The sequence below is a fragment of the Cryptotermes secundus genome, unplaced genomic scaffold (assembly GCF_002891405.2).
Source record: "Cryptotermes secundus unplaced genomic scaffold, Csec_1.0 scaffold2798, whole genome shotgun sequence".
Taxonomy (NCBI): Eukaryota; Metazoa; Arthropoda; class Insecta; order Blattodea; family Kalotermitidae; genus Cryptotermes; species Cryptotermes secundus.
This window is the reverse complement of record NW_019745152.1, coordinates 84,065-109,226: the sequence shown is the minus strand read 5'-3', so window position 1 is coordinate 109,226 and position 25,162 is coordinate 84,065. Positions and strand designations below refer to the sequence as shown.

At 42.5% G+C, this 25,162-nt stretch overlaps 3 protein-coding genes across 5 annotated transcripts in view; 2 read left to right on the top strand and 1 right to left on the bottom strand.

Annotated features, from left to right (window-relative positions):
- Positions 1 to 3,859, top strand: part of LOC111875092 — an 11,437-nt gene extending 7,578 nt beyond the window's left edge. Inside the window, exons 3-4 of the mRNA XM_023871149.2 lie at positions 1,690 to 1,874; positions 2,118 to 3,859. Of these exons, the coding sequence (XP_023726917.1) occupies positions 1,690 to 1,874; positions 2,118 to 3,488 (1,556 nt within the window). The 3' untranslated portion in view covers positions 3,489 to 3,859. The remainder of the gene's footprint in view (positions 1 to 1,689; positions 1,875 to 2,117) is intronic.
- The window catches only part of LOC111875093 (brain protein I3), a 20,887-nt gene extending 11,587 nt beyond the window's left edge, over positions 1 to 9,300 (bottom strand). Inside the window, exon 1 of one of the 2 annotated variants that reach the window (XM_023871152.2) lies at positions 9,210 to 9,300. The gene's annotated coding sequence lies outside the window, so the exon portion shown is untranslated. The remainder of the gene's footprint in view (positions 1 to 9,209) is intronic. The other variant, XM_023871154.2, reaches the window with a different exon arrangement.
- Positions 9,301 to 9,449: 149 nt separating this feature from the next.
- The window catches only part of LOC111875095 (UBA-like domain-containing protein 2-B), a 33,150-nt gene continuing 17,437 nt past the window's right edge, over positions 9,450 to 25,162 (top strand). For both annotated transcript variants that reach the window (XM_023871158.2, XM_023871157.2), the window contains exons 1-2: positions 9,450 to 9,639; positions 16,546 to 16,620. In XM_023871158.2, coding sequence (XP_023726926.1) covers positions 9,532 to 9,639; positions 16,546 to 16,620 — 183 coding nt within the window. In that variant the 5' untranslated portion in view covers positions 9,450 to 9,531. The remainder of the gene's footprint in view (positions 9,640 to 16,545; positions 16,621 to 25,162) is intronic.

The window sequence follows — 25,162 nt, the reverse complement described above, 5'->3', positions numbered from 1 at the left end:
GGTCCCAAGACCTGAGTTCAGCTTCGAACAAACTAGAAGTCATCCACGATTTTTTGTTAGCACTGTAGCGCACTGGTAGGTTTTCCACATTTTTAAAACATCTAGGATTTTTTTACTTTCCAATCACAAGCAATTTCCTCTTCTCGCTTCCAGTCGCATTAGCACAAACAAGAGCTGTAATCCGCTCTTTCGACAACTTGCCGCCAACACACTTCTCTCCCTTAAATTTCAGTGTCCTGTCAGGTGTCAGTCGAAAGAAAATGCTGGTCTCATCGGCATTAATGACATCCTTGTCTGCATATCCTTTACGTATACTGGGCCACACGGCAGTAAGCCATTCAGTTGTAGTTTCGGTATTTACATCCCTGGCTTCACCACTCACCTTACCGAACGTAATGTTGTGACGCAACTTGAACCTATCAATCCATCCAGCACTACACACGAATTCTTCATCCTTTAACTTTTTTGCGAATTCTTCAGCTTTCACCATAAGAAGAGGGCCACTAACTGGTACGTTATCACTTCTTTGCTGCTTAAACCATTTGAGCAGGGCTTCATCGACATCACTCCGTTCAGGCTTACGCAGTCGCTTTATCCTCGACCCATTTTGTTCAAATGCATCAATAATTTTTGTTTTATTTCTCCATATCGTTTGTACTGTAGAATTCACCAAACCAAATTCGCGACATACATCAGCTTTTTTCCTTCCATTTTCTATTTCACGAATCACTTTAACTTTCTCTTCAGTGCTTAAAACTTTCCTTTTCATTGCCATGTTTTCGCTACTGCACTTCTCTGGGTTTAGGCAGGAACACTATAGGGTAAGTAGACAATGTGAGGTCCTGTTAGACGAGATTCTAGGAAAGGAATGCAGTTAACAACCTGCCGCGTCCTCTTGCACTATTCACGCAGTCCCACCCCACACCCTTGTTTTCGCATAAAACCCACGCTCCTCTTGCAGCCCGCGGTCGTATTCTTCCAGGACAGTCACGTCAGCAAGTAGAGAAAGTGAGGGTGGGCAGACACATCGAACTTTCCCATGATATCAGAGAAATTCAGGAATGAAAATGACGTTACATACGAGGTTGATGCATTTGTGCATGTCGTACTAAGCAAGGTATAAAAACAGTTACTTTATGAGGAATTAGTTCGTACCATTGAATATTTGACGCAATAGACAAGGTGTCGCAGAAACCGATGTTGCTATAACCAAGTTTTACTGTATTTATATAATGCCTTTACATGTTTTGGTCAGTTGTGACCATCTTCAGAAGGCGATAACATGCTAAGGAACTAGTATTACATAGATTGTAATACAATACATATGCCTAAACTTCTGTATCAAAATTTGTTAAAGTTAAAAAAAATTTTGAGTTTATATTACTAAATTTCTTAATATTTAAAAATTTGAACTGCTGAGGTTTGTGTCTTTGTGCCTCTTCTGTCAAATGGGAGATTGGGGTGTTATTTGCCTTCCTCTGAGGTGTGGGCAGCGTAATTTACCCCCTTTTTATATATGGTTAAGGATATGTGTTGTTGTCACCTTGTTCCTCCTTTAGTTGTGTATTAAGGCATTATAAATATATACTGAGTCACACTGGACAGTGTTGTCATTTCATTTTATAATATACTTGTATGATCTTCTATTATGAAAAGAATTGGGCTGATGTGTGTTTGTGAATTTTATAGATGTCAAATTTGGGACAAGCAGAGATGAATGTGCTGCATCAGGTGTTGATGTTCCCATAGACACACACATTCAGGGCAGTCCAAATGGTGCACATTCTTTCGCTCTCCATGATAGTTTAGAAGACATCATTGATCATGAGGAATGCATTGGTGATGGAGGTGGAGAACAGGAAGCTACTCTGAAGGTGATTTCCTGGTTTCACTAGTATATTACACTAGTCTGGGCTTCATTAAATGAAGCTCGAATCACACTTCCTTGAAATGGGGTTCAAATTGTCTTCTGCGATGACATTAAGCTTACACCGTCTCTGAGTGTGTGTGCAAGGTTCATATTGTCAAACTTAGTTAATTTATATTCTGAATCTTTCTCATGCAGATGGGACAGAATATAACAATAACAGTACTGATGAATGTTTTGTTTTCCTTAGATTGACACCATCATGGCATCACCTGGTGATTCTTGTGCCAGTTGTCCAGTGAAGCTAGAGAGTGCTCAGTCACAGGGAATTGCTGATGACAGTGGAAACATTAGTACTATTGAAAATGAGCGTGAGAATGAACACAAAGGTAAAATAGGACCTTTTAAGAACACTACAAATAACACTGAATTAAAAAGGGAATCTCATTCAGGAAGTTCAGAGGTAAATGGGAACGATGTTTATCTGGAAAGAATGTCTACTGGACTTACAGACACATATTCTCGTGTTACTGCACAGACCGAGAACAAAATTCAGTCATGTTTAAAGAAATCGGAATTGCCTGTTAAAAAGAGAGTTTCATTCAAGACTGGTCATCATAGTACTGAAACAAGACAAACGGAACACAGATGTGATATAGGAAGTCTAGCAATGAAAGGGTCCATAAGACATCCAGTCATTGCAAAATTAGGGAGAAAAGTGAAACTAGAACTGGAAAGGATAAGTTTACCTTTGAAAGGGGAGTGCCACAATGCAACTTCAGTTGGTGCCAAACTTTCTAACAGGGATGTACAAAGAACTGTGAAGACAAAGAAATCTGTATTGGATACTGGCGATATCAGGTCCTCAAAGAGATATAAGACAGTGAGTTTAATTTCAAACAAAAATGTGTTCACAGAAAACAGATCTATCATGAAACGCAATAGACACAGTAAATCAAAACGAAGAAAATCAGCTCCTGTAATCAAAAGAAACAAACAGTTCAGTGAGGTATGTGACTGTGAAGTTAAGTTAGAAAGACTGTCACCAGAATTTCTGAGAAGAGCTTTATCCGGACAGAAGAAACAACAAAGCGTAGAAACAAGGTCCATGACACGGGTACACCAAAGACATAAGACTGGCAATTCATTTTATTTTCAGAAGCCTGAAGACACAAATAATGGTACAAAAGAAAAGACTGATGGAAGTTTTAAAATGGAGATTATTGATGATACGTGGGGAAGTGATAGGATCGACGCATGGGGAAATGTAAGATACCTCTTAAAAGGACACAGTAATCTCAGTGAATGTGAGGAAGACTGGTATGGTTGGTGGGTACGTGTTGATTCTCTCCACAAATTCTGTGATGCTCACCTTTATAGTATATCAGATGGTGTGACAGACTCTCGCATCATGGTTTGGGATAATACATTTGAAGCAAAGCCAGCTCCTCAGAACAATACAGTTCGAGTACCAGAGCAAGCAGAATATGCACATGAAGAAAGTCAAGACACGGACGAAGATTGGGCTGGTTGGAAGGTGCTCTGTATAGAGAAAAGCGTAGCAGATGTGGATTCCTTTGGTTTTTCAGATGAGGAGGCGGGTGATTTTTATGGATGGTGAATTATTCATATTCCAGAAATCACATGTCCAAACATGTTAGGCTGTGAGTTTGTATACAGCCAGTTCATTTATCCCAGAGTCTTGTGGAGCATTTTTCACTTGGGAGGAGGGCGTTGATTGCCTAGTAAGGATTCTAATGTCATCACACAATTACAAACTGGTAACAATTTCATATCAGTGGCATCCAATTTTCCCTTTCATTGCCATGGTGTAAATAATTGTATTTGTTTTATAGCTGGAAGATTTTTATACAGTCTCAAACTGGTCTCACAGAACTCCTTAACTCATTGCAGACGGGCGATTTAAATATTTAAATCACCCTGGGGCCGCCATTATTAAACCTACTATCCCAACTTGTGCACTGTTCACTTTAAAAATTAATATAAAATCTCCTAATTAATTTTATGTCCTAAAATTTTTGGAGAACACTTACCGATGCTCCTAGAAGTGCTTGAGGGTGTGATATTTCTGGAAACATTGGCAGTTGATGGGCCCGGTCACACTAAGTCTGTGTCTGACTCTGGTTCTGCCGCCACCATCTGGTCTGTAGTCCAGGCCTTTGCCACATTCATCAGAAATGCTTTGTATTTCAATTTTGAATCAGGGTTTAGATTTTTTTTAGATTTTTTACTGTCCCCGCAATGTTATTGCCCGCATTATCGTTGGAGGTACTGTCACTTTTACTGTCTGTGGCCACAATTCTTTTTTCTCCCCTGTCACTGCCACTCTCTGAATCACCATGACTACGCGTCTCACAAGGCAGGTCAGCTAGCTCATTGGAGAAGAATTTTTCCTTGATCCATACTCCACCACTAACTACTGGCTGATACATACAAAGGCAAAGCATTTTCCTTTATAGTAGGTTAAGAAAACAGCGAGGTCAAGTTACTGACAAGTAGGCAAACATTCCAGAGTTTTGTTACACAGCTGCATGCAACCTGGGTGGCGCCAGAGCAAGGTATAGTGTGTTACAACCTAACGTGTCCTAAAATCATGATATCATGCGACCGGTCCACCACGTTTAAAAGCCAAAAGCACGATGTCATGTGACTGGTCCTCCAACTGTTAAAAAAGTATGTGAGTGGTGTTAAAAAAATGAGGCAGCTGTAAGGATGTCTCTTTGTTCATCAGAGGGTTAATTAGATATTCCATGACTATTTTATTCTGTACTTCATCCTTGAACTGTATGTATGTAGGTATTTATTGAGGTTTAACTCTTTTGAGGGGGATGAAACCAGAATCTGCATTGTTGTGTAATACTGTGAAATTTGTAGACACGAAGAACCTGTTCTGTATCTTCTCTGTTATCTGTGCTCAAATGGTATGAATACTCGTGTCACGAGGGGTTTACTCGAAAGTAACTGTTGTTTTTCTATTGATTCAACCAAGATAGAATTTGTATCAATATTATTTTTAAATAAACAGTCCTCAGTTGTGAGAAGACTTTGAATCTTATGCTTTTAACATATTTCTAAAGGTATCTCAGAATGTAAAGTGTAGCATAAATTATGTCAGTGCTGATACATTGCAGTTTGAAAATGTTGAGGTAAGGTTCCATACATTATCATGCATTTTATTTGTCTCCCAAATGGATGGACTCAAAACCCAATCAGAATGTGGACAGATATTTCCATCATTCCTGCTTCGAAGTGAACATTTCTTTGTTCCATTGTTAAGCTAATTTAAATTCCCTGTGCATAATATTGTCACGTGTTGGGTATATAATGCGACAAATAACTTCACGCCTTATTGGATATAGCGAATTTTATTCCACACTCGCTCATACAATCATACAGTTTACAATCTCACAACTACTGCTATCTGCAGTATTACAATTACTTGGCCTGCGAAGGCTAGACTACAACTGACTGGTTGACAGACTCACTGCTGGCTAACTCGTAACTTGTAACTGACTTTGAATAGCCTTCGCTGCTCCTTATTTAGCCCTGTTCCGGACAACACAGAAAACAGCCACGTAATAGGCACCACTGTTGTCTGGCGCCGTGTTTGCCGATAGCCTAGCAACGCTGTTGGGAGTTGTTTACGGCTGAGTAGCAATGGCGGTATCCCGTGTTATGTCACCGATGGGGAGGGAGGGGTGTCCTCCATAGCGCAACACATCACAATATATTCTTGTGTCACCATTTAAATATACTGTATCCTAGTTTTGTGACACCAGTTAGTCTATTCTTCCATTATTTCTTTCTGCCCTTCCATCTCTCCTCCTCTCTAGCATTCCTTTTCCTCCTTCCACTTTTATATATGCCATATAGTTAGAAATCTGACATGTTTTATTACATTCTTCTGGATGAAATATGGCAATGAATTACAACAAAAACCCTATTTAATGAATTTCTGGTGGATTGGCTTTCCTTACACCAAATTAAGGTTTTCAGTTCATGGAGATTATGCAAAATTACTTAAAAAGCTGTTCATGTTCTTGGGTAAAAAGGTAAAGTTATTCCTGTAACAGGTCGTGGAGGCACATAAGATTGTGAGACGAGGCTCCAACCTTTTCTAGGCAATTGGCTTAGAGATGGTGGTGAGGTTGTCAGCCTTATGCGCTGGTCTGCCACCATTTACCCTCAAGAAGATTCTTGGTACTCATTTCTTTTAGAGAAAGAGTAAACGCCAGGGCCATGGTGTGGCTGGAAGGATTAGGTCAACTGAAAAGTCCAATGATATTGGGAATCGAACCTGCAACCTTCTGGCTAGTAGCATAGTGCCTCAACCACCTATGGTACCATGTTTACTGTATATAATTATGATAGAATAATTTTTGTGCATAAGTATTTCAAGAAATTGTTTTAATACAAATCATTACAATTACATAATATAATTAATTCTAAAATAATATCACATGAAATAAACACTGAAATATTTTCAGTCTAGAATCAAAGCAACAATGGTGCTACTACCAGCATTGATATGATTCATGTTCAGTGAAGGGTGTTGTTTGCCAGAGATTAGGGTTGTGCAGTAATAATGTATCATGAAAGATTAATAAAATATTGATTTGCCTGTATAGTATTTTCAAGCCCCCAAAAAATTTGTGAATTCTAGAATATCTTTAGCATGAAGGTCAGGCATATGCCTGTCCATGGTTGTGGATTTGAAGAAAGGGTCAAGAATACTGTATCTTTTGGGATGATATGCTGCAGTAGTTTTGTAGTTTACTTATGTAGAGTTCTGTTTTCTGGGATCTGATCACACACAGATCCAGCAGTACAATGCATGCAGTAACAGGAGCAAAACACAACACAGAACATGATACACAAATATATGTAGGAAGAATGCTCACATAAAAGAGGATTGGCATAATTCGCGTGTTTGAGTGCGACGTAGGAAAAATCCTGAAAAGCTTTATTATTTAGAATTCATCGTCCGATATGACGAATACAGATTTTAGTCATTTTAGAATGTAGACATTATGGCATGCAGTACAATAGTTTAACGTGCATAAAGACACCTGAAGATGGCACATTAGTGTTGAAACATGTAGTGTGGGTGTGAAGAATAAGGTGAAAAAGTGTATACACTGTAAGACGGTCAGCATAAACCATGACCATGTAAGTAAAGTAAAAGTAAAGTAAAGGTATCCCTGTAACAGGCTGTGGAGGCTCATAGGGTTGTGAGATGTTGAGGTTCCCACATTTTCTAGACAATCGGCTCATAGATGGCAGTAAGGTTGTCAGCCTTATGTGCCAGCCACCCTTTACCCCCAAGAATATTCCTGGTACTCATTTTTGTTAGAGGCTGACTCCACCCCAGGGCCATAGTGCGGCTGGAAGGATTAGGTAAATTTAAAAAATCCACCTCGTCGGAATTTGAAACCGTGGCCTGGCTTGTAACATAGTGCCTCAACCAGCTACGCTACCGCTTGCCCCCTTCTGTCTTCCGTCTTCAGGTAAAACCTACTCAGTTGGACACAATCAATAGAGCTAGTCCCTATCTCCTATTCAGAATGTTTCTCTCTGTTGCATACTTAGCGAGATGTGCCCAAGATGCTGAGGTCCTTGAGTCATATTGCCATTAAAAGTAATTGCAGGTGACAGAAATTCTTGCAACAGGAATGTAGTGTGTAAGTTTATATACAAACCTGTCAGTGGACTTGTATGATAAACAGATTTTGTCTACTGAATAATGTGACCTTAAAAACAAACTAAATTATTCCAAAATCACAATGACTTAAAATTTATTTGACACATTCTGTGCTGAGTTTGGTTAAAATTAGTTGGGTCATTCTCACACTGTAACTTGCAGTTAGGTATGATGAAAATAAATAAGCTAAAAGTGTAGCTCAGGGAAACGCGCGTGCTTCTTCACAGAATAAAAGTGCTTATTTTGCCTTCATGATGTAGTGCTTAATTGGTTAAGGACAGGACAACTAAACCTTTCTGCATTTACTTTGTAGTCATTTTTTATTACTCTTTGGCCATACACTATGTATTTAATTATTACCACTATACCAGCACAGCAAACCATAAGGTATTTGAAATGTGCGTTACTTTACAGTGATTATGCAAAGAAACTTAGTAAATGATTGGTTTGAAGCTTTTAGTTAGCTTGAAGACTGAGACAATACGCTCCTCCGAAACGTCAGTAATGATCTACCAGGCTACACGGCAACACATTCAAGCAGACAGTAATCAAGCTAGGAAATATTTTCCTTTTAATTTCTTGGAAGTATATCCTGTGGCGGTCTCTACTGATCTAACATGTCCATGATCTTTCACCGTCCAGCACTAGAACTGCTGCACCCGATTACCCTTCTGACTGATCCCCATATTTCTATATTTTTTTTCCTCTGAAGATGCGCTTGCAGAGAACTGGCTGGCCAACGAGGGAGTATTTCCATCCACATATGCAGGATTTTGGAAGCTTCTGCGATCATGACAACAAAAGGAATGAGAGACGTTTCTGTTCTTGGACAATTAATTTCATGTCAGTAAGCATTACTCTGCCCTTTGATATTGATCGTTATTATCAACAATGAGAAGCTTCGACTCGGTGATAACGAAGGCACGTGTTTCATATCAAATACCAGTACTTCAACAACGTAATTGTCACTGATAGGTTGCCCACAGTTGTACATGAGTGGGATGTGATGCCATGTAGTCCGATACAAGTCCACTGACGTTTCGGAGGAACGTACTGCTAGGACCGCGCCATAGCTCAAGCGGTTAGTCGCTGGCTTCCCGCCGCGGCGGCCCGGGTCTGGTCAAGTGGGATTTGTGGTAGACAAAGTGGCACTGGGGCAGGTTTTCTCCGAGTACTTCGGTTTCCCCTGCCAATCTACATTCCACCAATTGCTCCACAATCACCCTCACCTATCATGCGGGGCTGGTACAATAGGCCAGACGTAGCCGCGGTCCAAGGGACTTAGTCCCACCCCACTAGGAAATAAAAAAAAAAGTACTATTTCTATTTTCAGGGTTGACGAGTAAGCCCAATATGCAGTACTGTGAAGATGGGCTACACTGCGTCACATCGCGGAAGACAGTACTCTTCCCAGTTATTATTTCATAATCCTGAATATGAAAATATTTCCGCTTACTTTTATTTGCATTGCGTCTTGGGCACGGTATGTGGCTATTGATTGTTATCTACGTACCGTTATGCCCGTAACAGTTCGTCATTCTATGATACTCTTTTAACAGGAAGTTTTGCCACATGTTTATAGGAAATTAAATTTGGTCCATAAACTTTATATTTACTTACATTTTAGTAGTTTGTAGTTCGAAGTGTAAGTATTTCATGTCTGTAATTAAAGGTGATTTACACTTGGCAACATTGTTTATTTACGTTTAGCATCTTTGACCTCATTTCCGGAAATTCTTTCGGGGGTGATATCAATTAGTGGAATAGCAATAACAAGGCTGAGAGAGGGGGAACGTACTCTATGTTGAACAGCGCTGATCATGTGAGCCAATCAGAGACAACAATCTGACGTCAGTCAAGTCTGGGGGATGAGTAGTTTTGAAAACAAGTCGTGTGTGGTGTTGTGATACCGTGTGATATTTTTTAATAGTATTTGCGGAAGATGGACTCACTGAGAGAACAAGTGATGATAAATCAATTCGTATTAGCTGCAGGTTGTGCAAGAGAGCAAGCGAAACAGTTGCTACAAGCCGCACATTGGCAATTTGAGGTGAGATATTTGTAAACAAATGTTCTCTTACGAAAATGGCTGCTGTTGTGTAAGCCTAATCACTGGTTAATATGATAGCTTGGTGTGGTCAAGGGCTTGAAGGTCAGCGTTTGTATAAAGCATTCTATACTTGTTTACTTTTCTAATGGAATTAGTTTGTATAAAATAATTTTCGTTTTAAATTTAATTGATTGACGTGTACATATCTGTTGCAGTTACTGCAGTAATATGCGTTATCACTGAGTACTCCCAGTAACTTCATTTTGTGATATTGTAAAGAAACATGTTGCTCCAATTCCGTTTCAATTGTCGCTTTATTTTGAAAATTTTCAGTCTTACACATGATATTTTCAGTGTTATTCCTTCATCTGTTTTCTCCGAGATAAGGCCATGTATTTAAGGGTGACCGGAATTAATCAGGGGAAAAAAATTCTTTAAATTGACGTTTGTATTATTAAAATATATATTGTATCATTTCCTTGTATCGTGATCGCACTGACATTTCGCACACTTTTCAGATAATATGCAGGATTCCCTTTACATTGATATTAAGAAGTACTTCCTCGTGTGTACGGAACTGAGGTGGCTGTGCCCAATAATAAATATATGACCGTATAGTCAGAGTGGTCAAGGTCACTTTATAGACAGTTAAGACATGTGACATCAGCGGTTATATTATGGTTGTGTGAGAGAACTAGCCGGCGATGTGGATTGTGGAAAGAAATGCCTTTTCATCGTCCCTAAAGTACGTCATACTTATTTAGTTAGCAGCCTCAGTGAAACTAGTTTCAGATTTTAATTGCTATAACGTAAAACATTCTGCTGTTTTAAGGGAATCTTTAATAGACCACGAAAGTCACGTGTTTTGGTGTGGAAGGAATGAAGCGCGAAAGTTTTGACATTTTAAGTGAAACGTGTTTATGTTTGAGAGCCTCTTTGTACTGATAAAAGCGTATGAAGGCGAGTATTTGTTAGATTTTGAAACTGGCTCTTTTAATTACAAAGATGGAAATCATGTTCACCTGCGGTTCTTTTTAATAGTATAGTATTAATTTATTCAGTAGACACCATCTACTCCTGTGACAGCTGTGCTTGGTGACTTTTGAGCAGTGTATGGAAGCCCAGTGTGAGTTCTCCCCTCTCCTGCCCTGTGTCGCCACAGTTCACCAGTTTTGAAGCCCTGTTGCTTGTTTGAGTTTTGCTTCCGTTGGGATTAAAATAACCTGGAATTAGTTTAGACAGAGGGAAAACCTAAACTAAGATTTCCACACCATGCGTGATGCGATAAGCATGAATCACCAGGTGACCACAGGCAAATATATTGCCCTTAAAACTTACAATTAAGAGTACGATCTTCTTGGTTGTAACGCCATTTCGGTTTCTGAGAAACATATCAATTCCATCTTCAGGATCGATGAATAAACCAAGCAAGAAACTGGAAGTACGCAGATTTTCGGTAGTTCACCGACGTTTCGGAGGGACTTATCGTCTCCATCTTTAGGGCCTAAGGCCAAGCCGAGCGAGCAAGTAAGCAGACAACAAACATGCGGTACCCTCGTGGCATATTCTTCGATCAAGAAGAAGATCGCACTCCTCATGGTCACCGATGTGAGAATCTTAAATACAATGTAGTGTTTGCCAGTGCTCTCTTTCAGCATATACGCGTGCTGGCAAACTTGTCAACAATCGGAAGTCGCGCATCTACCGTTACATTGTAAGTTACGCCCTTAGGCAAAAACGGAACCATAGGTACCGGCAGACATGTTAGCGCTAGTGTTTACAGTAATTCTAAGGTCGGCCGGTCAGTCGGTCGAATTGCTGCTGGTCCTCGCCAGCATAGTCATTCTTGGCTGCAGGCCTCGTCGAGACATATGACCTGAGATTTTTGTTCTCTCCTAGACATGTACGTGCTTAGAAGTGGGCCTAGCTCTGCGATGAAGGGAAGGGAGGCCTTTCTGAGTTAGGAGCTGCATTTGTTGGACCATAGTTGCATTGATTTGTAGCCATTCCAATAATTTCTGCGGACTCTCGCTGCCAGCTCAGTGATTCTTGTTATAAAATTACAGAGCGAGGATAGTCGATATAACGACTAGGCTACGGGCTGGGTGGTCGAATATTCGGGTTTCGATTCCAGGCAAAGGCAAGAGATTTTTCTTTCGTGCATGGCGTCCAGACCGGCTCTGGGGCCCACCCAGCCTCCTATCCACTGGATACCGGGGTCTCTGGCCTCGGGGATAAAGTGGCAGGGGGCGTGAAGCTAACAACTCATCTGGCGCTGAGGTCAAGAATGGTGGAGCTATACCTCCACTCTCCCATATGCCTTTAAAGCATAGTGCTTATTACATAATTATTATTTTTTTATTGCTAGTGGGGTGGGACTAAGTCCCTTGTACTGCGGCCACTTCTGGCCTATTGTACCAGCCCCAGATGATAGGTGAGGGTGATTGTGGAGCAATTGGTGGAATGAAGATTGGCAGGGGAAACCGAAGTACTCGGAGAAAACCTGCCCCAACGCCACTTTGTCCACCACAAATCCCACTTGACCAGACCCGGGATCGAACCTGGGCCGCCGCGATGGGAAGCCAGCGACTAACCGCTTGAGCTATGGCGAAGCCCTATTACATGATTAAGTAGAGTGATAACTGCCTTGTAACGTTACTTTCTTTCTGTTTTTATGAATTTGTGTGTAAGAGGGTTATGAACGAAGAATTTTGTTGTATCAGCTCGCGGTCTAAATTCCGAAACCAGATGTGGCGGTTGTGTGGTGTGTGTGTGTGTACCTGCTTCGTGTTCAGGAGTCCCGCCATCGGTTCTGGGTTGTACTAAACCCGTTATCGTAGTTGCGTTGTTTCTTGGCATTTCCTCGATATAAATTTGAAATGCTCGAATCCCGTAAGGGTCAAGAATTTCCTCTCCTCCACATCGTCTTGATCGGCTCAGGGGCTCACCCAACCTCCTGTCGGCGGTTGTGTGGGGACTCTTTCCCCGGGGGTAAAGCGGCAGGGGCGTGACGCTCAGCATTTATCTCCCAACTAGTGCCGAGAGCAAGAAAACGTGGATCTATACATCCACTCCCCATACATCTTCATGGCGTAGTGCTTAATTAGTTAAGCACAGTGGCAACTTTACCATTACCACGACCGCAACTTTCCACATCGTTCTCCAGTTTGTTGATGCGCTTAAGAAAGCGTTGCTCACACAGAAAGTGCACTGTGTTTGCGAAGAGAAGCGGCGATTCTCGTAGACTGCAGATGCATGCAAGCATCAGTGCCTAGCTGCTGTTTGCTAAAGGATTTATGCTATTCGAGAGACATGTTTGAACCTGAGGGAGAAGCATGGTGAGCAGCTTCACCGGTTGTGTTCATGGGCGGTAGAACCAAGACATCAGGAATACAAATGCATGCATAATTTTTGAGTTGGAAAACTTCAAGAGAAAAGGGTCACGTCGGAGACCAAGGGATAGACTGGAGGAGGGTACATCGAAGTGGATCTTTGGGGAAATAGGTTGTGTAAGAGTCACCTGGACCGGCGATAATGAAATACTCCTTGACTCAAGTCAGTTTATGATGTTTAGTTAACGACGCTGCCATTGACTTACACCATATAGCGTCGAATGGTGAATAATGAATCGGAGAGACTGGAAGGGCACAGTCGTAGCTGCTTTAGGCACTTGTGACATTCACCTGTAGGGACTAAGGAAACCCGCGAAAAAACACACAGGTATAGGCGATCCCCGGCCCAAGATTTGAACCAGGATCTCCCGAATGAGAAGCAGGAACAGAATAGGTTGGCTCTTGACTCATGTTCTGCAGGTGTGCGGTTCGAATATTCGGCGGGACGTTGGCAATAATGACTTGAGGTTTATAGCGGTATTCCTGAGTCCCTCCAGACATATGTCGGGACAGTACGTTTCCTTCCAAATCCATTACGATTCATCGTTCACCCTACCATTCAGCCCTGTACAGCGTAAATATTGACAGCGTTGTAAGCAGGAGTACTACTCTCGACTGTGACCGTTCATTGGCTTTCTGTAAAGTAGACCACATACCAGGGGGGTGCGACATCTGACCGCATTGTGTCGTTCCCTAAAGCATAAAATGGATTTGGATTAAATTTGATATGGGAGATTACATGAAAAATAAGACCACTAAATCTCCTTGTACTTGAAGCTCAGGTGTTTTGTATATTTCTGGAAAAAGTGTACGCACGTTACATGAAGCCTTTAAATGCAAGGAAAACTAATTTGTATCCATACGATTGATTGCTTTGTCATCAGTAATGTATCCTCTTGCTCCCTCTTAGGAACATAGGGCTGATTTCTCAGTTTCTTGACCATTTTGCAGACGGTAGGACTCCTTGAATGGGTGATCAGCTCATCTCAAGGCCTCTACCTAAACACAGGACAACACAAACACACCAAACATCCATGCCCTGAGTGGGATTCGAAACCACGATCCCGGCTTCTGAGCGAGTGAAGACAGTAAATCACTCTCAGATACCACAAGCAGAAGACGCCAAATACCTTGGTATACACCTGGATAAACGATTGACATGGCAAAAACACATTCACACCAAAAGAAAACAACTCGGAATAAAATTCCGACAGATGTATTGGATGCTGGGAAGACAGTCGGAGTTATCGACAGAAAACAAGATCTTACTGTACAAAACCATGCTCAAACCGATATTGACGTACGGGATACCATTGTGGGGATCAGCCAGTAACTCAAACATAGAAATTCTCCAACGATTTCAAAGCAAAGTATTACGAATAATAGTTAACGCACCGTGGTACGTGCCGAACACGGTACTACGCAAGGACCTAGATGTACCAACAGTACGAGAGGAAATTAAAAAAAAAACAGCAGAAAGTATANACTGCTCTGAAGATGGAGGCGCTACGTTCCTCCGAAACGTCGGCCAAAACGAAGAATACACGGTGCCTAAACCCAGAAGACAACTTTCTTCATTGTCATCGCCGTGAAAACCTCAAAACTTACAAAGTATTGAGCATGTTCACTGGAATATGCTCACCACGTCAAGCACTCTCTTTCCTTTCGCTATATATAAATTAACCACAAAATGTACTTATTATCCACATTTAATGGATAGATTGTGTAATTATTGGAGTTAAATAAAAAAAAAAGACTGGTCAGGGATTCGAAATTGAAGAACGTGTTTGGAAACTGTCTTAATTGTGTGTGATTCATTGTAAAGTAAATACAGCTGCGAACACGACCTTGGTAGGCCGCAAACGGCTGCGTGTCATATCGTACTGTGATTTCCTGATAAGATTTTCCTCCGTTATTTCTAATGTAATGTAATGAAATGATGTGTAAAATGTTCTGTATCGTGGGAATGTTAATGTAACGCCAGAAGCCACGTTGTTCAACCCAACTTCTATGCCCGCCAAGTACAATAAATGTCTCCGTGGGCCTCTGGTTAGCGCAAAGTTCTCATCTTAGGGAATGAATGTTGCTAACTTGTACTCGATCCAAGTGTATGATTTAATTATTTATGGGATTACCTGGCTCATGGACTGCACTGCTTATCCATGCGTGTCTGTTCACTGGTACATAACGAGAACAGATGATCCACGTTCCATCCACAAGCTATTGTGCGGAAAGAGGGTGTGGCCTTCATTATATCCAGTACATGCCACTTATGTTATTCCCTCAGAGGTGCGGTGCAGAGAGACTGCAGCGAGCCCCTTTGGCTGTTCGCAGTTCGTTTATTTATGTTTCATTTCTAGGAGAGCTGCAGGGTTGGTTTAGTGACGACAGATGCGAGTGACGTCTTGACCTATTTTGAGGTATGTAATCGACATTATCCTGGAGGCAGTGGGCCGAAGACTGTTTGGTGCCATAGACGAGTGGTTTTTGGTGCCCCTTTTGCACAAATATTGTTGGAGTAGTCATAATATACTCGCATTTGAAATACGAATAGACTGTGAAGGATTGTAAGAGGGACGTAATATCAGCGGAAGGGAGAGCATAGCTTTAGCGACGAGAATATCGGAAATTTTCTTAATTTACTTCCTGCTTTAGTATTACTCGTAAAGTGGACAGGGGAAGGAGAAAGTGTACCTAATAGCTGTAACAAGTAAAAGTAAGTAAAGTAAAGCTATCCCTGTAACAGACCGTGGAGGCCCATAGGGTTGTGAGATGTTGAGGCTACCACATTTTCTCTAGACAGTCGGCTCATAGATAGCGGTAAGGTTGTCAGCCTTACGCTCCGGCCGTCCTTTACCCCCAAGAATATTCCTGGTACTCATTTCTGTTAGAGGCTGAGTCGACCCCAGGGCCATAGCGCGGCTGGAAGTATTAGGTAAATTGAAAGAAAGGATTCGATCCTGCGACCTCCCGGCTTGTAGCATAGTGCCTGAACCAGCTACACTACAAAACATTGGGGGTTAAGAAATTGAAAGTTTGGAGGGAAGAGAGCCTCTTTTTGGTGCTTAGAAGAGGCTCATCTTATGTTGATAGGATGCACAGAAGTGGCGTAAATAAATAAATAGTAAATACATGTAAATGTTAGAAATGGCTGTATTGTCATTAAGGAATAATTGTTAGGAAACTCATAAAACATAATAATAACAACAATATCCTCGGAACGTGCTATTCTCTCTGTCCTTAAGGTTTTAAAGATTTCCCGCAGTCCTTCCAGCAAATACGCGTATAGTAGCGTAAAAACAGGTCATGACCCTTTCTGCGTCTTTCCTGTTCATATCGCCGTACCACTGGACAGTACATAAGCTGTGCAGCTGATTTTTAGCGAATTGTTTTACTGCACTTGCAGCATCGCAGACTGTAATTGCGCCGAATTGATGGGATGGCAAATGAAATGGAAGGAATTTGGAAGGAAGCGATCGTGGGCTAATTGGTCAAAATATTCTTTCTGTTACAGACGGCCCTAAGTATATTTTTCCAAGAAGCAGCCATCTCTAGTTCCCCGCAGGGTCCAGGAACGCATTTTGGACAGGTAAGTGTTTTCCCTCCACCTAACCATCATACCACGATCACATATAGGGGAGTGGAGGTAAAACTCCACGCATTCTGAAGTCTCGTTATGAGTACCCTTTGCATAGGCAGGATGGCCTCAAGCCCAGTCTGTACTCAATGGTGACGGAAAAGAAGAATGCGTTCTCCATCAGGGAATTATACCAGTCTGGTCGGTTTGACAGGTGGATGTGTTTGAGACTGTACAACACGTAACGGTTATTGACACAGATAGCGCTCCACAGACGGATATTGAGCTGCCCATCGGATGCCGGCAGGGAGTATTGATCGCGCGAACATTCTGTGCCAGCATTCATTAATTTTGTTTTTATCATAGTTACGTGGTGTTGTAAGAAACGTTGGGGTCAACAGCAGAATAGTTTTAATGTACAGGGTTGGGGGGGGGGGAGAAGATCTTGCAAAAAATGGATGAAAAATCAGAAGCATAGACACGTTTTGAATTCGAGTTCCGGTTCAACATAAGCAGTAGGCCTTCGCCAGCCTCTTGGTTACATTTCTGAGTTCATCGGCGGGTGACTGGCCAGGGGCAAATTCATATAGGAATGTGGTTGAGAAGTATCGTCATGTGTTCACTAGTTATCGCCGTCAAACAGAACGTTAGGTATCGAATTAGCGCGGCCGCCAATTTCTGTACTGGTCAGAGTTCCTAGCTACACATCCAAAGGTCCCTGGTTCCATTCCCTGCGCTACCGGGTTTTCTGGGAAGTACTGGGTCTGGAACGGGGTGCACTCAGCCTCCCGAGGACAATTGAGGAGCTATTTCAAGGAAATAGCGGCTCCGGTCTAGTGAACCGAAATTAACGGCCTTGGGGAGCCGTTGCGCTGACCACGTGACACCCTCTATCCGCAAAAGTTGGCATTAACTTCGCCGATAAGCGGCGGTCGCTCAGTCGATATAGTTCGCTTGCGGACTACAGTCCACGGAGTTTTGTTTTCATTCATCAGCACTGGCAGTTACAGATGTACCGCAATTGTTTAGATCGTCCACGACATAAAATTGTGAACCCGACGTAAGTGGCTCTAGTCTTACTCGTAGCTCAAGTTCGCTTGGCCACAGTGTTGGTATTAGTTCTAGATAATTACATATAATGTAAGTAAATGAAGTCTTTTTTTTTCACTGACTTGATGTAGTATTCAAATTTCGCAGAAATCCGTCAAGTGGTTCAGCAGTTATTAAGTAGGTCGGATAGTCACACGCAGACGTGGTGGTACCATAAACCTGTTTTTCCTTATAAAGAGCAAGCACGTGCGCTAAAGGTACAATAAGAAACCATCAATTCGTTAACACAGGGATGTTTTGTCTTGGGAGTGACGTGTTTATGGGGCTGAATAGATGTGAGGACAGAGGATACATATTTTGGCCCACTTTATAATTGCAGTCTCTCATAATGTAATTATAATCTGTTATATATATAGCAACAGGCGTGACCAGAGTGGTTTGAACGGCTGTTGTACTGCGGTATGGAAAGCAAATGGAAAAACTACCACATTATCACTTTTCCTGGATAGTCTTTTTCCAAAAACAGGGACACCATGTATGCGAACCAGAAGACGTAAGAAGATGCTGGATGACCTTGGGGACAGAAGAGGATATTTTTATTTTAAGGAGAAATCTCTGGATAGCATTAACTGGATGAACAGTTTTGGAAGAGACTGTGGACCTGTCGTCTGACAGATTACTGATGAATGAATGAATATATTAATACTGATCATAATGCGAGCCGGGATAGCTCACTCGGTATAGCGATTGGCTACGGGCTGGACGACTATGGGGTCGGAGTTCGAGTCCCTTGAGGGACAGGATTTTTCTTTTCTCTCCCCGTCACACAGACCGGTTCTGGGGCCCACCCAGCCTCTTAATCCAATCTGTATTGGAGAATATGTCCCCAGGGGTAAAGGTATCGGGGCGTGAAGCCGACCGCTCATCTCCAACTAGTACCATCAAGAATTCATGGCTTTATATATCCACTCCTGACCGCCTCTGTGGTCTAGTGGTCAGAGTTCCTGGCTACAGATCCAGAGGTCTGGGTTCGATTCCCGGCGCTACCAGATTTTCTGAGAAGTAGTGGGTCTGGAACGGGGTCCACTCAGCCTCATGATGATAATTGAAGAGCTATTTCAAGGAAATAGCGGCTCCGGCCTAGAAAACCGAGGTTAACGGCCGTGGGGATTCGTTGCGCTGACCACGCGACGCCTTCTATCCGCTAAACTTGGCACTAACTTCGCCAACAAGCGGCGGTCGCTCGGTCGGTATATTTCGCTTGCTGACTAAAACCACGGAGTTTGTATATATCCACACCTCCATACGTGTTCAGGGCGTAGTGCGTAATTAGTTAAGCACAGGAACACCTTTTTACCGATTATAATGCGAATTATTGCCAACATTGTGTAACAAAAACTCGCACATTCTTATTCCGTTCGCTCATTTTCATATTTTCCATGCTGTCCATCTGCAGACATACTTGTATTGCGAATAATAATGCCCTCGGTTCGCTCTGTTTGCTGTCTGCACCTTTTTTTTTTTTTTTGGTTGGTGGCTTATTATTCGAGCCTGAAGATGGAGGCAGTACTATTCTCTGGAACGTCGGTGGACTTGTATCGGACTACACGGCATGGCGTCCTGGAGGACGGTACGCTTCATAATCACTGCTGAGAGAAGTGGTATCTAACACACTACTTCACCATTATGAAGATCAGTCGGTTAACATAGGGCAGGCATGTCCAACGCGTCGATCGCGGGACGATTTTTGGTCGATCTCATAGGCCTATAAGGAAATTATGCGTGAAAAGTATGTAAATTCACTTTTAATATAATATGATTATATTCAGATTTTGAAGGGAAAATAGGTATTAGTCATTCCTATTTTTCTGTTCTAATGTAGCTTACGTGAAAATTGCTTTACACTTGTGTTAAGTGAACTGTGGGGAAGTCCCTACTCTATCCTTATCACGTGAACTCTTATTTTTACCAATAGTTTAGCTTAAAGCGAGGTATGATGATAGGAGAGGGTGGTAGATCACCGGCAGTTTTGACGCTAAAAAGTCGATCACAACCTGTTTGAAGTTGGACGTGCCTAACATAGAGGAAAACAGTAGCAGAGAACCACACAAACACTGGGTTTACGCCATGGGCGGAATGCCGAATTATTGATCGTTAGAGCTGTTGGTATTCATAGTTACCATTGTGCTAGAAAGAGTTTAACCGGAGGTAGAGCCTGCTATGAATTTCTCTGTTCGCTGGCTGTTGAAAAGAAGCCTGCGACAGTTTCAGCGCATTGATCGTCGATTCCCGATCCTTTTGTTTCCGTTTTGCTATCAGGTGAATTGAGTGCCATGGCGTGATTACCCGGCGTAGTGACATCTAAATCAAGCTCTTTTTATACGAGCTTCTCCTTAGGGCGGCCGCACACCAATTGCGTCAAGACAAGCATCAAGACATGAGACAAAAGACGCAGTCTTGCTTCATTCGCGATTCATCAGCATGAAGCTGACGTCAGCATCATGATTCAGATCGGTCTGCAGCGGTTTTCATAATCTCATTCGTTTCAAGTGTGCTCCTTTGTTTGCGTCATGTCGCAGACATCGTGTCTTGACGCATGCCGGTATGTGGCCTACTTTAATGTTCATAAAGACCGACAAGCGTTTCGTAATTTCGTTTTTGGTTTCTTGTTTGGAATTGAAGCGTTGCTGATTTTTACTTCAGCTTCCCCCACCCATAAGTATGGCTTGTTAAATGCCGTTTCATTGCTTAGCATTGTATCTAAACATTCTTACATTCTTTAATGAGAGTGGTGTAGTTTTTCTGGGTTTTTTTTTTGCAGTATTACTGTGCTATTGCAGGTACAGCTGCATAGTTGACGTAACTGTTTTAAGATTTTTGGTGCCGACTGCATTTAGCCATAAACTAGCGTATTGTTGATAAAGCAGCCGAACGGTAGACACATTGTATTGTACAGATGAATGAATAATTTGTTTTCGTTAAACGTATATCATGGCTTCTTGCAAATTTTTCGTAACAAGCTTATTCTTTTGGTGAGAAGTTGTTAGCTCCACGCCCAGCCCCCAGTATGGAGGACACCCCTTGTCTGCTGCCTGCGACTGCTTCTTCAATATTGCAGCTACGCTCCATACCTGAAGTGCGTCTCCTTCATCCGCAACCTGAGGACGCGCCATGCCGTGGTGACAGGGACCCACCTAACACAATTGGCAGCTTCTCAAGAAGGGCTCAGTTCCATGAGTGAGTGAAACGTATATCATATCGAAGAACGTTTCAGATGAGAGTGACAGGTCTTCATCAGATGGATGTATGCAAAGCTTTCGTATAAAGAGACGAGAAATTTTGTTTGTCGACAAGTATCAAAACGTTTACGGAGATGAAACAGTGTGCAGACGACAAGATTTTATCTGTGTTAAGATTTCATCAGAGATCCGTTCTACGACAATTTAAAGAACTGATGCAGATGATCAGTATCTTTCGGCTGTTCGAAGTTATCTGTTAATTGTTGGGATACTGACCGACATCTTGTGCAGGGCTGTGCCGAGGAATTTCAGTGACGAGCATAAACTTTGAAGGAAATACGTTTGTTGAGACCTAAGAGTGGACTTTATGTATATACCCGAACGTTTGTTACATACTATAATTGTGACCGGTCGCTATGGTCATTATGTGTAGCCTAGAAACGATGAGGCCATAACCACTCTGGCTTCTTTCTTAAAACTTGGCCCTTCTATCGCTTTACAAATTCTTTGTACTTATATTTATATACGAAGTGGACGCCGAAAGTCGCTGCCTGCCTGTGGTTACGTGTAACGAGTATCCATTGATGCGCTGCTCCACGCGCAGCGACCGTGCGCTAGCTTGATATTGACCTACGTCAGGTCGTCGCGTGTTGACTGCCACCCCCGGTCTGCCTACTTCCAGACCGATTTATCACAATCGTATATTTTTGTTTTCCTTCATTACTGTTTCTGGTCGTTCGTACAGTTTTCCTACACTTTGCTGTCTTCTATCACATTGGATCGTTAAATGTTCTCTTTCACAGTAACTTATCATCTCATGTTTTAATGGCTTGTGTTCAGTTTTCCTGTCCCGCTTTCTTCTTTTGTTTTCCTGAATGGGCGATTCCCTAGCCGTGTCCAGCGCACTCTGATAAGGCTACTACACCTACTGTTCTACCACCAGCACGATCTCTAGTACTACTACCACTACAACTGCTCCTAGTAGTACTACCACCGCCGCCACTGCATTCTTTTGTGTCAGGAAAGTTCCGTCTGCCTTGAGCGGGTGGTGATTAGTCATCTCATCATTAAAGTTATGCTTGCTTCTTTTTGGCCTACCCCTTCTTTATTTCCTTTCCTTTTTCTCTTTGCCGAAAATTCATGACGATCCAAATCAGACCTGTAGTTTTCAACGCCCGTTCCGCTGATCACCCACTTATGGACAGAAACCAAGAGGAGCCTGCAGGATATGAATGCCGGAGATAAAATAACGTCTGAAGTTCTGTACATACATCGCTGTCATGTGTGATAAGTAGGGACCGGATTTACACGGTTCGCCTAATGCTGTCTCTGTAGTCAGGTGAGGTTACGATGGCCCGAACGTGTAACCAGGAAGAAATCCGATTCATGCAGAATACTAGTAGTTACATCTCTTGGAAAGTGACTGTTCGAGACCGAGACTGAAACAGGAACGTGACATTAAGATCGGTCTGACGGAGGTTGTTTAAGATGTGGGGAGATGGATGGAATTGGTCCAGAATCGTGTTCATTGTCGGAATTTTATATTAGTGGTTCTGATCCTTCAGATTCCGCAAGCAGCCCCGTGCAAACTATTGAGATGGACGTGACACTGGCTCCGTTTAATGTGATCCTTGAATGTTTTCTGTGACAGATAGTCGAAGTGGCATAGCTCCAGTGGATAACATAAACCGGCAACTGTATAAACGCCGGAAAACTCATGTAATTGAAACAGCATCGTAAAATATAAGTCATTAACGTAGGAGGTATGGGCGTTTCAAGTTCTTTGGTCATGATTTTAATTCTCACTTTCCTTCCGCTAGACGTCACACAGTTCCTGTTTATTTTGGCTGTACTTTTCTCTTGTTTGTAGTTCAGGAAGCACGACTAAAAATGGACTGCAGCCGAATGCATTGTATAGAAGCGTGTGAATATTGAGTTGTGGGTTGACAGATGAGGTCACTAACTGCTGTGTGGGATGAGGCCCTTATGACATCAGAATCCCCCCCCCCCAGTGAATAATGTGTGCAAAATAATAAAGCTAGCGTGTTGCAGTTATTGTTCTCTGATGGTTGCTGCGTAGGATTCGCCTTATCTGCCAGGTATGACCAATACCGGTGACTAAAAGCTACTTCATAATCAAGAAGAAGAAAGGGGGGGGGGATTTAAACAGTTCCTGTCTCGGGTGTCCGGTAGTGTTTTCACTAGCAGACCATCTTCCAGATGTTTTGTACGTTATCACTAATTTTGGAATGTGTGTCCGCGGCAGACAGGGGGTTGGAGAAAACTGCATAATGAGGAGCTTCATAACTTGTACCCATCTCCAAGTGTAATTAGAATGATCAAGTCAAGGAGGATGAGGCGAGCAAGGCATGTAGCACGAAGAGGGGAAATGAGGAATGCATACAGGATATTGGTGGGAAAACCAGAAGGAAAGAGACCACTGGGAAGATCAAGGCGTAGGTGGGCGGAAAATATTAAAATGGATCTTAAAGAGATTGACTTCTCCTGAAGAAGGGCTCAGCTCCATGAGTTAGTAAGTAAGTGTCCGCTACAGACGTATTTCTGTCTGTTTTGCGAAGTGCTCCCCAGTGCTGATTCAGTCCTAGTTGTGTAAAGCCGTTGCGTGAATACACCTGCTCATCGAGGGGCAGCCTTGTTTTTGGATTTGTCTCTGGCTTCTGTAAAGCAGTGACTGTAATTCTTAGCCATTATAATTAGCTAACCAAATAACTAACTGTGTGGTAATAGGACCCGAAGGTTTAACACCACTAATACTAGACCCCCCCCCCAGCTCACCCCGTTGGCCCTACTGCTCTGATTATAATGTCCAAGAAAATGGAACGATGATAATTATCATCGTTCCATTTTCTTGGACATTTCAAACCGTTTCCCCAATTTAATGTCATCGGTTTGAGTGAAATCTGCAAGTGTGGATGGAAATCCATGAAGAGAGTTAGTTGAAGGAAGTCGTGTCAGATATATGTGTTCATTCGAATGATATTGTGTAGCGGAAACGCTCTGGACTTATATCCAGGAGGTTTTAGGTTCGAATCTCGGTGGAAGACATGTTTCCATGGCTTTCCTCCATCCCTGTTAGGCAAATGACACGTTAGTATCTGGACTGGGCCACTGCTTTTTCCTTCCCGTCTTCTCTGTCATCTTGCCAGTTGATGCAGTGTAGAAGTGGACAAACCTGTGGCTCGCGAGGTTCGTGTGGAGCTGAAAAAATCAACACTTGGAAGGCATGTACTTAGATACCCGTACTATCCAATGTGTGTATGTTTGCGGCTCGTGAATTTCTGAAAATTGTCACATGCGACTCAAATGTTTTGCCACTGGCCACCGCGACCGTGCATTGTAGCTGCTGACAACAAACAAAACAAAAAACAAAAACTCCATGGCTTTGGTCCACAAGTGAACTATACCGACCGAGTGACCGCCGCTTGTCGGCGAAGTTAGTGCCAACGTTAGCGGATAGAGGGTGTCTCGTGGTCAGCGCAACGAATTCCCAAGGCCGTTAATTTCGGTTTTCTAGATCGGAGCCGCTACTTTTCTATTCAAGTAGCTCCTCAGTTATCCTCACGAGGCTGAGTGGACCCCGTTCCAGACCCACTACTTCTCAGAAAATGTGGTAGCGCCTGAAATTGAACCCGGGACCTCTGGATCTATAGTCAGGAACTCTGACCACTAGACCACAGAGGGGGTCATTCTAGCTGCTGACAACGTCCAAAAATAGCCCTAAAAGTATGCGTGCTGTGTGTCGAAGTTTTCTCTTGAGTTTGATTCCTGATAATACCACTTGTGGAACCGCTCTGCTAATGGATACCGAGGAATCGTAACTTGAAGAATGGCAGCACACAATGCAGGACTGGAATGTATGGGTGCCATGCGCCCCTACGCCTCCGTGGCTTTGTGCTTACACGCAAGAAAACCCATTATTCATATTTCAATTCCTAAAATGTTCGTCGTGTTATAGGGAAGAAAGGCTGGGGCGACAAGAATTGGATACCATCCGGTTCCGCACAAACTGTAGAAACATTGAGGTCAATGTATCGAGTTAGTTGCACGTTGTACGTAGACTGAATACGTTGGCCGTTTTGTGGACAGTAGGTTTGTTCACAGTGATCAATGAGGTGTAAAATTGCGAAGAGCACATTTGAACACGCCAAACTTTACAGTTATGAAGAAAGCAGTCTTCCGGGATTTGGCACCGTGTATATGTGGTGTTAACCGAAGTTTCGGAGGAACGTATCGCCGCCTCCTAC